The 12,545-nt window shown below is 35.7% G+C and overlaps 1 protein-coding gene across 1 annotated transcript in view; it reads right to left on the bottom strand.

Annotated features, from left to right (window-relative positions):
- Window positions 1-539: 539 nt before the first annotated feature.
- PRKX (protein kinase X-linked) overlaps window positions 540-12,545 on the bottom strand; it is a 25,011-nt gene continuing 13,005 nt past the window's right edge. The window contains exons 5-8 of the mRNA XM_026035347.1: window positions 10,785-10,842; window positions 8,869-8,946; window positions 7,414-7,560; window positions 540-575 (exon numbers count right to left, since the gene is read on the bottom strand). Coding sequence (XP_025891132.1) covers window positions 7,435-7,560; window positions 8,869-8,946; window positions 10,785-10,842 — 262 coding nt within the window. The 3' untranslated portion in view covers window positions 540-575; window positions 7,414-7,434. The remainder of the gene's footprint in view (window positions 576-7,413; window positions 7,561-8,868; window positions 8,947-10,784; window positions 10,843-12,545) is intronic.

Here is a 12,545-nt window from a genome sequence, read left to right as displayed (position 1 = left end):
TTTTATATCAAAAGGTTTAATATTTTTAAACATCTCATTCTTAAATTGAATTCATAAATTGTATTTATTTGCCAAGTCAATTCATTAAAGTATTWAAATTTAAAACAAACTAATGTATTAAATTTAAATCTGTCATCTTTTCCATGTAAATTATCACCAGCTGTATAAACAGTATTTAAAAYATTTAAAAGAATTTGTTACCGGGAGAATTTGTGGAGTCTATAAAGTAGACTTTGCAGATGTTTTCATGATCCAAAACACCTATCATCCCAAATCCAGTGGTCAGCAAAAAAATCCTCAGTAATGGCCACACATATTCTGATTGTCTTCCTAGGGGAGAAAAAAACTCCCTTTTCTCAATATCTTCAATGAAATTAAAGAACAAACTCATACTCTAAACACTACTTACTTAAATGGTCCATCATAAAACTTTCTTTCATCATCAAGTTTTGTTGTACGTGACGTGGGTCACAAGGACTCTGGAGTAAGAATTAAACTGGATTCAAAACATATTACTTGAGCCGGGGGTTACTTAACAGCATAATAGAGTCTACTTGCTCTCCAACAGCAAGTACCTGCAAAAASAGAATATAAGCACTTCAACTGCAGTCAGTTACTGAAAACTCCTTTTCACATCAAATGAGTAGAACCAGTGCCTTTGATCCCAAGTTCAGATCACAGCAGGGAAACTTTTCTCACAGATCAGTTGAGTTAATGGGCTGATATTATTGCTATGTAGGTGACGGCAGAGTTAGCAGCAGCAAGAGAGTGTTGCAGTACAGGACTTCAGAATCGCTTTAAGAGAGAGGCCAATAACAGAAAAATAACTTTGAATACACATGGACTAAGAACACCTTAGACCTGTACCACCAGCTCAGTTTTATTAWCATGAAAGAAAATAACTTATCTTACCAGAGGTCTTTATTTCTAAAATGTGCAACTAAAATGGGTAAAAGCTTCATCAAGGACAAAATGCTCACTTAAGAATTGAATCATCAAGTCTCGGAATAAAAGCTTAACAAAAAATGCTCAACTGCTTGCAAGTGAAAAAAAAAGTACTATCTTGAAGGTTTCATCATACTAAAAAGAGCTAGTACCCTCACTCTTTTTTAAACAAGCATTATAACTAACTTGTAAAAATACTTATGAGTTGGAAGAGGGACCTAAGTTGATTTAAAACTTTTTTAATTGAGAAATTAAGATCAATCACAGAAAGTATTAAGGAAGCATTCCATATTCTAGCCCTTTCTTGAGAGAATAATTAAATTAAGGATTTAAATTCAAAGTGTATAGCTATGTCTTTTAATCACTGAGATTGCTATATTATGTTTTTAAAACACCACTGCTGGACCCAGTTTTTCCACAAAGAGATGAGGAAGAAAAGTACAGAAGGAATTTTTTTTAAACGTTTCACATTTGCCATAATAATTACAAGAAAAATAGTAGGACTGTCATTAGCTGCCCATAAGATTCTAAAGAAAAAAGATTCCTTTAAATACTTTTCTCAATGTACAATTATCCTGTCTAAAATGGTGTGCTTTAGCAAGCATGCTTTTGCTTTAAGGAAAGCTTGTAAGAAGTTGAATAGGTTCTTTAAACCTGTGGCATCAGAACTTAAACTTGTGTGCTAAACATTCTGCATATCACACCTCAAGTAAAATTTGCAGTAAATGGATTTTACAGTCCCTGACAGTTGAGGGGAAAGGCGGGTTCCTTCAAATATCACCTACAGTAGCAAGCTGGGGCTGCTGCTATATGAGGTATTGTCTGATCTTTCTTTCTTCTGGCTGAACTCTGTGAACGCAGTGTCCATATGGATGCTGTCTAGTATACATCTACATAATTGTCTCTGTAAGGTAGAGGTCTCTAGTGGGCAAGAAATAAAACAAGTGAACTTAAGAGTTGCATCAATTTTCATAAATGTAGACATGAAATTCCTGAGGAGAGATGAAATAAAAGTTCAGCTCTGTGTGTCTGACACTGTAAGCAGGTTTTTTGACGCTTAAAGGAATGAAGCAGTATAAAATGGGGGTTGAGGAGAGTGTTCAGGTCATTAAAATGTGAAAACATTGACCCAGTTACAAACACAGACTTTCAAGTTTAAGTTAACACTTTTTTGGTGTGACAGTACTACCTGAAATGAAGTGGAAAATACACTTTCTGCACTCCTATGCCAGCAGTTACTGAAATGTGCTCCACCATTTGTGTCAGGAAGGAACGATTTCTTCCTTCCATTTGTGGAAGGAAGGAACGGTTTTTTTTTTTTTTTTTTTTTTTTCCTCACTACTCTCCTTTGGACTCACTACTCTCCTTTGGACCAATTATAAGAATTTCTTTTGACAACTGGGCAGTGAGAAACCACATGAAGTTCAACAAGGGCAAGTGTAAGGTCCTGCACTTGGAGAGGAATAACCCCAGACACCAGTACAGGCTGGAGACTGACCCTCTGGAGAGCAGCTCCAGAGAGGGACCTGGGTGTCGTGGTGGACAACTAGCTGACCATGAGGCAGCAGTGTGCCCTGGTGGCCAAGAAGGCCAATGGGATCCYRGGRTGCATCAGGAGGAGTGTTGCCAGCAGGTGGAGGGAGGGGATCCTGKCCTTCTATGCAGCCCTGCTAAAGCCACATCTGGAGACTGTGTGCAGTTCTGGGCTACAAGGATGATCAGGGGCCTGGAACACCTGCCCTAGGAGCAAAGGCTGAGAGAGCTGGGCCTGTTCAGCCTGGAGAAGAGGAGGCTGAGGGGGGACCTGATCAGCGTGTATAAATACCTCAAGGGAGGCAGTGAGGAGGAGGGGGCCGGCCTCTTTTCAGTGGTGGCCAGCGATAGGACTAGAGGAAACAGCCACAAACTGAAGCACCAAAAATTCCACAGGAACTTAAGGAATACTTTCTTGACAGTGAGGGTGCCAGAGCCCTGGAACAGGCTGCCCAGAGAGGTTGTGGAGTCTCCTCTGCAGATCTTCAAAACCTGCTTGGACACCCTGTGCCMCGTGCTCTRGGTGACTCTGCGTGTGCAGCGAGGTTGGACTAGATGATCTCTAGAGGTCCMTTCCAACCTTAAGGATTATCAATCAGAATATTTTGGATGAAAAATCTGCACTTCCTCCCAACAAAAAATGGAAGCAAACTAGGTTTAAACATTTAAAAAGATATAAAGGTTTATTAAATGAATCCAGATTTGACAGGTATTACATAAATTAAACAGCAATAAAATTTTACTAGGGTTTATATACAGATCACAGTGATTTTCATTGTGCAATGAGGCTGACTTTGTAACTTTGAACAGTACTTATACATGTGAGCTACAACAAGCAATCAGCAACATATAACATTAGTCCAAGTTAACCTGGGAGGTCTAGCAGTTCAAATTGATTATGTAGTACATCAACGCTTGCTACCACTATCACTACTTACTACACAAAGTATTTATAGAGCAGTCAGGTTTGCCATAGAAAAGTGCAAAACATGGAAAGTCTGTACACAGTACAGTACAAAAGGAATCATGCTACAGTCATTGAAAGCTGAAAAATAATTCTATAGCATAGGAAGCACTGYATCACAACTCTTCGGAATGGCAAGCGGATGGGCTGAGGAACAGCCGTATCTTAAATTGCTTTCAAAACTGCAAAATCCCTGTTCATCCATTTAAACGTAGTTTAGTACCTATATTTTGATCAATTAACAATGACTTTTCTACAGTGGAAGATCACATTAGTTAAAGCTCAGTAGCACACATATATTCATTGATCAAGCTAATTTACAGGAAAATCTACAGCATGTTCTCCATTTAAATCATGAAGCATTTTTACCATTTGGTTACAAGGCAATTGTGTTTACAATGCACATTTGTTCACTTAAAATCTCAAATTGGGCAATTAAAAATATATATATATTTATAAAACTCAAAAATAAAGATTGTTTTTTAATGTTTAACATTCTTGTTCACCAGAGCAGAAGAAAGACAAAAGGCCTGCAGGCTCCTGACAGGAAACAGTCCTTATGCAACAGTCTATATGCAAAAATACATGTTAACAGAAACCATAATAAAATTAACTTCAGAGAACACCATACTTGAAAAAAGAAGTTCTAGCTGCTTGCTTAAAAAAAAAAAAAAAAAAAAAAAAAAATCCAGAGTCCTTAGTGCATTTTTGGGAACTCCTTATTTAGCACAGGGACAGAACTGCATGAGTGGTCCATGAAGTTCCAGCAAAGACTTAAAATAAAACTCACTTGTGCAAATAAATAAAATGGGTGGATAATTACAGCTCATCAAGTTCAAGACTGAAGAGAAAATAACTGATCATTAAAATTACGCTTCAAACATTTTTTCCGTTGAAGATTTTAAAGAAATGTGGAGTTTTGTACTAGAAAGCATATTGACGAGGTCAATAGTTAGGTATATGTAGTCATGGCTGTGGAAACAATGTAAAGTCAGTGGACCAGCATTATTGATAAGATTTCATTTGCTTCTTTATTTTCTATTGTAGTGAGTGTCTGCATCCACTGCCAGCAATGGATAAGATTCATAAACAGAAAGAARAAACACCACCTACTGTTGTTCAAGCATTCAAAACTTCTAACCACTAACGTGGCACATTTATTCAAACGCAACTTCATTTATTTAGCTTTGAAGGCTTAGACATAGTTCATGTTTTAAAAAGAATTTGATATTTAGGATACTTGCTTATTGYAGTATATACATCTTTAAATAAGAAAACTATTTTTGCAGTACTCAGATTCYGTAAAATACTGTAAGCTTACACATCAAAAAGTAGAACTGTACATGCTCCCTTTGGACAGTGTAAGTTGTGTTTTTACTTCAGATTTTTTTCTAATTGACTTGGAATATATAAGAATATAAATACAGTGGATCAGATATGTTAAATTAACAATTCCCTATGTATTTCCTGTACTTTATTATATATTCTTATACGTTTTTCAAGGAGTGGCAGCTGGGTCCATTAAATTGTGGTATTTGCTTAAAATTATCAAGACAGCTTTTTGATGTTCCAGAATTAYTGCTTTGAAGCATCATGATTTTGTCACCCAAACAAAAATAAAAGTTTCAGTTATGCAAAACCCATTATATAATCTCTTACAAATCTGTACTGGTTATAGAGAGACAGATTTAATGACCTAGAAATTGCAACTCTTGAAGCACATTTACTATTGTCCTATACTTCTGTGCTATTTAGAGCTTGACAGCAAAACAGAGGCACCTTTTCTACCAAGAAACTTCAGTTATAACTTTGTCACAAGATTATGGACATAGTAATTTTATTAGTTATTACCAGAATATGTATCTTTTAAGCATGCTGAATTTAATTTAGAAAAAAAAATACTAGTCTGGTTTTCTTATTGTATTTTAAAACAACAACAACAAAAAAAATTGTTTGTGGGGCTAATAATCTCCTTATACAATTTTGAGTAGGAGACCAGGGAACTCATGAGCTTTTGAAAGAATATGTGAGGGCTAAATGTAACAATTTCATTAAAAGTCATCAAAACCCACAACATTTAAAAKAATGCATTTGTGTTTTGAAATCAAAGCTCTTCAAAATCCATTTCCTATATTAGCATGAGTATCACAATATGAAACAAACAAAAAAAAAMCCCTGAAATATATCCTCGTTTGTATACAATCTACCTTCATCTTTATGTTTTCATATACATAGTTACATACATACASATACAGTGATATTTGGTGCTACTTAAAAGGAAGCAATATTGCAAATATTTCCTAAATACAGTGTACTCAATCTGCCAGAGCCCCACATGGAAAGCTGTTAGCACAGGATCAAAGAGGGGCTCCTTACAACTGAGGTTTCAACTCTGTAGATATGAAATTCCTGGCAGCAGAGACTTCAGAGCATTTCTAAATGTGGAGCAGAGGATCAGCTCTAATACACACTCAGTCTTCTCCCTGATATTGAGGGATGCCAAACATTCAACAATTGCTTCAAGAAGCTGCTACATATGGCTCGTGTTTTAATTTGGAGATGACAGGAAGCTTCAGAGAGAGAACAGCTCCTGCAATATCTACTCAGGGAACTTATTCAAGCCCTTTCATCAGCATGCACTGAATTACATGTTTACAGAGTCTTTACATGAGGAATTTCATTTTAGACAGCACATCATTTCTCAAAATCCTGGTTTGTAAAAAGAATCATTGTAACAGACCTTCATGAATTAGTCAGTCAGATGTTTCTTAAATCAGCTGTAAAATACGTCCTTGTCTTTCTGCTTTCAAGTACTATGATTGCAGGTGTGAGGCATTGGAAATTTTAGGTACAAATCTTTCTTAAAACTTAATCATTTTTATTTTTTTACAAAGAATTATAAAATGTATATAAGATGATGAAAAAATCATTTATCCTTTTAATATTTTTATCCCTAGAGARCTTCTTGAAAAACATTATCTGAAAAATAAAAATCATAGACTCTGCAAAGTACAAAAATTTACATCTTTGCACAGTTCCTGTGCTTTAGCTGTACTGTATTCATTATATACATATATACTAATTTGTGCTTTTAATTACACAAGTTTAGTATAAACTTATAAAATTAAGTCTGAGATAACCACGCAAAAAGGATCTGAGAATAGCAGGAAACTAAATAAAACCATAAGTTAAAAAAAGAAAATCTAAAATATTCCATTTTAGTGAGCCTGCTATAGAGCAGGCTATCAATATTATAATTTTCAAAACTAATGTCAAATGTTTACAGTTAAAAATGAGTTTTGTCTGCCTCCAACTCTTTAAATATTTAGTATGTGTATCTGAATGCAGCAACATTCTCAGCCACATCAAAGAAGTCTTCATTTAGGCATAAGCTCATTATTCTTCAGACTTGCTTTAGCACTTCAGTTTCCTTCCAGTTTCTAATACAACAACAATAACAAAGACAAAAGCCAATGTAGAGCAGGTAACTTCAATGATAAATATTAATCRTCAAATTTAAAAAAAGAATACAGGGTAGAGAATTATTTTGATGATCTTTTTTTCCCCTCTAGCTGAAGTTTTGGTTCTTAATACATACATCTTGCAATCAAGAACAAACACATTTGCTTATCTATCAATTTAGCTCTTTGCTTTAAGCACATCACTTAAAAATTTTAGGRATAGAAAGGTTTAAAAGCCTGTATGTGGAGTTCTTGATTGTTGTAGAACAAGAAAAGCCTGAGAGAAAAATTGCTTTTGTCATCCAGTAGATCTAACTTTATGATATTTAACAATATATTATTTCAACCATTTCCTCTACTTTATGCTGTTTTCATACACTGACCCAATTCACACTGTTTTTAAAAGCTACACGCAAGCATTAACCAGTGTTATCAATCAGAAGATGTAATTTCTGCATAAAGCTCTCACTCACAGTGCTAAAATGTTTTGAAGAGAACTTCTGGCCATACCTTGTCCAGTGGATGTCACATTCAGAAGTTCTTGAAAATTTCTAAATCTTTAGGGGGTACCGGAGGTGTCTTGTTCCAGTCATCTTCAGGATAAGCTTCAAAATTGGATGTATCCCCATCATTGGATACTTTCGGCACTATAGGAGGCTAATCAGAATAAGCACAACAAAAATATAGTTTCTCTATCGGTCACTTGACATCATATTATTCAAGAAGAAACTCTGTGAAAAATTCATTTAGAAACTGATACATATTTATGAACATTCACAACTTTCATTGATAACAAAAGGCACAAGAAAGAAGTCTGTAGCCTGTGGTTGAAAGACACTTATAATACAGATACCTATTCTACTTAGCCCTCTTAATTCTGTCTGCTATGCAAATAAAAGATATCTGCAAGGGAATTCATTACAGTTCCAAGCATGCTCTGTTATAGTATAGTCTGCCACTCACTCCCCCTTTCTCCCTCCTAGCCTCACCTTCAGACAAAAAAGCAAACAGCAAAGAAGGAAGGGCATTAGGCCCCTTACTCCTAAAGGGAAGAAAGTCCTCTAAAGAGGAGCATGGGTTAAACCTCTGCAACTGAAGTGGGGAGAAACTCACACATCTCCTTCAAACCCACTGTTTTTACAGAGGCTGCAATAACCAGCTTGTGTGTGTGTGTGTGTGTGTGAGTGTGTGTGTGAGTGTGTGTGTGAGTGAGTGTGTGAGTGTGTGAGTGTGTGAGTGAGTGTGTGAGTGAGTGTGTGAGCGAGTGTGTGAGCGAGTGTGTGAGCGAGTGTGTGAGCGAGTGTGTGAGCGAGTGTGTGTCTCACTGCATTGCATGCTTTTGCCCAGTCTAGCAATGAATTTAAGCAGGAAAGAAAGTGCTCAACTGTAAAAACTGAGACTTCACAAGGATGGAAAGAGCTTTCAGAAGAACCTGACATTCAAATGTCACATTGTCATAGTTTTACTTCAGGAGACTTTAATAAACATCTTAGGGTGTTGATAGCATTTGCAAACATCAGATCTTATCTAATTACATTCACAAGTCCTTTCACCTTCTTCCTCCTACTGCCATATGCTTTCTATTATATTGGATCATTAATCTGAGTTGAAGAAATTCCTACAGATTTTTAACAGAAAAAAAAACCCAAAATACAACACACACTTCACAAGACTTATTTACAAAATTTTAAGAACTGCAAATTAAATCTGAGAGTATGCAACATAAATCAACTGCACATTAGCTAAAGAAAGCATTTTTAAACTTATTTAAAGCAAATGCATCATGTAAAGAGATGTTTATTGTAGTTCTGTTGCACAAAATGGCAAAATGGATATATATAATTAATAATATGCACAAATAATCACATACACTCATATACAAACAATAAGGAAAAAATCCTCAGTGGTTTAAATGAATGATTATTTCTGGTTGCATTGGCTTATATAACATTTTTCAGACTATACCTTCAGTTTTCTTTGAGGTACAGCGTCCCAGTCTATAGACCTGAACCATCGATGTCTCTTCACATCATCTGCTCCATTCTTTAAAGAAAAAAAGAAAATTCATTTTTAATGAAGTTGCATATATTTCAAAATATGTATGTCATCACAAAAATGGTGTCATCAAGGCAGACTAAAGCTCCATCTAACCCTGTATTTTCTCTCAGGTGATAAGCAGTGAAAGATTCTACAGGGTCACTTCCTACCATGTCCTGAGATCCAGCAATAACATCCATGAAATTTAAACTTTTTATTTAAGCTACTTTTGATATGAGGAAGATCAAGAAAAGGTCTTCTGTAGGAAAGGCTTTTCTGTAGAAAATACTACAGAAATATTCATTTGACCATAGAAAATATCACTGTGGGCTAAGCATTAATTAGTTTCTATGGAAATAACAGTTTGATCTAAGATTATTTAATACATAACAAACATGGAAAATTTTGTGTCAGGTCAACATAAAACCAACAGTGTTCCAATCTCTCAATTTGGCTACTTATCTGGTAAGAAGCTAACAGACAAGCAAAGAAAATCCCATCAAACCACTGTTGTACACAGCTCAGCCACTCACTGCAGATCTCTTAATTTCTGTTTTCTCCACTGTTTTAGAGAATGTCTCTTATTTAGCCATGTTTTCCAATTCTTATACTATTTAGGAGAATAACTGAGAGCTGATGGTGTCAAACTTATGGCTAAGAAATCCTCAATTCTAGATCCTACAGGTGTATCAATAAAGTCAAGGATCCGGGGCAACTAACTGTTCATCCTTCATCTTCTTCAGCAATTTGCTTTAGGCAAAACAAACAAGCAAACATAACCACCAAAATTCTACCCTTCTCTGTCCAGGGGAATGGAAATGTTAGCAGTCTCTGAACATCTGAAGGATTAGAGAGATTTAGGTATCTATAATACTCTAAGCATCATTTCAAGCCAATGAATACAGGATTAACTTACTGTGCTAGATGAGCAAATTAACCTGGGTTTTGTGTGGCTCTGCACAGACTGGTACAGGATCTGTGCTAGTTCATAAACAGGCAACTTCTCACACTTGCTACTAACTATGACTACAATTTAGTTGCATAATCATACGAACTTGTAATAAAACACTCCTCCTCTTGCATATGACAGAGTACCTCATCAGGATACCTGATCAAATATGCAGGATTGCTTTGGGTTGCTCTTTGACAAATCAGATACAAACATATTTCTAATGTGGACTGAGATGATACCTACCCCAGGTGAGCACATTTCTGACTAGCGAGCTACTTCCTCCAGRCACCTAGAGGTGCCTGCAAAATGATGGCAAGAACAAGAAAGTTGGGCAGAAAGACAACTACTTGGCTGTGCTTAATCAGCCCAGACACCAAGCTATAAGGACAAAAGTGACCACACATTACAGTACAACACCAACAGCTACATGTGCAAGTAACTGTGAAGGCCCAGATTTGCTTAGTGACCCTTCTGGGGTTAAATACCTCCAAATGAGGAACCAAATCATTTTGATTCTCTCATTCCTACGGAGCTTACTTAGGATCAGAAACAGAGTGCTCAGTCTTCAAAACTATCAATAAATAGCTAGATGTTTCAATTGGCACATTCAATATAGAATTATAATCTATTGATAGAATGAGGAAGGGGGGAGGAGAGTACATACCTCTGTGTGTACACAACTCATATATAGATTAATCCTTAGGATATGAATAAGATTTTCAGAAATAAAGTTAAATTTTGCACTTTGGACAGCATAAAAAATCAGGTAGGGGAAAATGTATCTCAATTTCATGTTTACAGAAATGAACAAAAAGTTTTTCCTTCATCTTTCCTATATATTTCTTTCAAACCTGTGCCCTGTTCTGTATGACACGTAGCATTTTATACTGACCTTCATATTTCCTAGTCGTCTTGTCCTATCAACCACAAGCAGCTTCTTAATAAGGTCCCTGCAGCAAACAAAATATATGTTAAACAAAATCAGGTTACATTTGCCACCATACAAATGTTACAGTATGTGAGCATACTTCTCTTTGACTAATACTGTGTATAATTTACCCGTTTCTTCCATACTTCAAAAATAGGTAAGAGTAAATAACAAAGATGTGCAAAAGCGGGTAATCTGGTTTAAAAGGAAGTACGATTTATTCCAAGTCTCTTTCAAGAAGCTACACTGAAAAGATGACAAAAACTGTCTTTTGTAGAACGTTTTTTTTCTTAGCATTTTTCTATGCTTTTCAAATTTCAAAACATGCCTCAAATCTATTTTGAAAAACGTAACTGCAAAGCATATCAAAATAAAAACACTTCTGATTTTATAAAATCATTTTTAAGTTCTGTGATAGTTAAATATTCAAAGAAACTACCTAAGAGCCACGCATCTGCCTAAAGCTAGTTCTCACTAAGTTCTCATTTCACCACAAACAAAAAGCCTCCCTTGAGACTAGTTCATTGAACTAGTGAACTACATGAAGCTATATTAACATTTTAAAAGATGAAGGTAAGTTCAGAGACATAGAGGACTTTATTTTTAATCCCAAAGTACTTGAAATAGCAGGCACAAAACAATTCCAGTAGAAATAAATATGAGCACCACTGATACTATTAAATACATTACATATGGATTAAAAGACAATCTGGCTGCACATTTCATAAGCAGTTCTTTCTATCTCAAAGTTTATTTTGCTGTTTACTTTCTGCATAATCAGTTTACTCTCATTGTATAAACTCCCAAGGAGAGTAAAAAAAAAAAAAAATAAATTTAACCCTCTTTCCACTTTCTACAGCCTAAAATAGACACAAAAAATACAGCACTGCATGAAACTCTAGGGAACTAAAGAATATGGAAAATTCAAACTTTCAACCATGCAGAAAGTTTTAAAGAAAATTAAAAAAGGAAAAAGCAAAGAAAGAAAAGTAAGATTTACACAGGAGAGTCAAGTGCAAGGGGCACATCTGCCTTCTTACCCCAGTCTGTAACACCTACCATCCTCCCCCGCACTCCAAAAAAATATTATGTCATGTACCCCACAAATCACAAAAGTATACACATAAGAATATATGAACTGAGACAGCATGTGTTGGACTGTTTGAAAAGCTGTCGTRTTTGGCAGGGACATAATTCTAAAACTCAACTGGAAAATATTCAATTGCCAGATAAAAGGCGAGGGGGGAAAAAAGGAGTCAAAGCAGAAAAGAATTTTCTCAACTCTCTTCATCATTCCATCCAGTCAGTGTTTGGATTAGATTAAGTCATGTGACTGAATCCTTTCACAGTCACCTTCTGAGAAATACCTCCCATTTCCCTATGGAGAAGACTATTCTTTTTTGGAGAAGACTACAGTAGTTATAATCAAACTTTTCATTTAGAGTTGGACCGAACAGCAATCTAGAAATTCAGAACTGGACTTACAGTCCATATGATCAAAATGAATTTGTGAAGTTTGTTTTTCCTGTACAAGTGGAGAACATGCAACAGCCCATTCTTGGCTTGCTTTAAAAATTCATCCTGGAATTGCACAGCTATGGGACGAGCTTACTCAGACTCAGTGCTTATGTTATCACCGACAAATACACTTGTTATTTCAGAATATTTCAGAATATTTAAGGTTGGAAGGGACCTCTAGAGATCATCTAGTCCAACCTTCCTGCT

Source organism: Nothoprocta perdicaria, unplaced genomic scaffold (assembly GCF_003342845.1).
Source record: "Nothoprocta perdicaria isolate Ctin4 unplaced genomic scaffold, notPer1 scaffold_159, whole genome shotgun sequence".
Lineage (NCBI taxonomy): Eukaryota > Metazoa > Chordata > Aves > Tinamiformes > Tinamidae > Nothoprocta > Nothoprocta perdicaria.
This window is presented reverse-complemented; position numbering and strand designations above follow the sequence as displayed.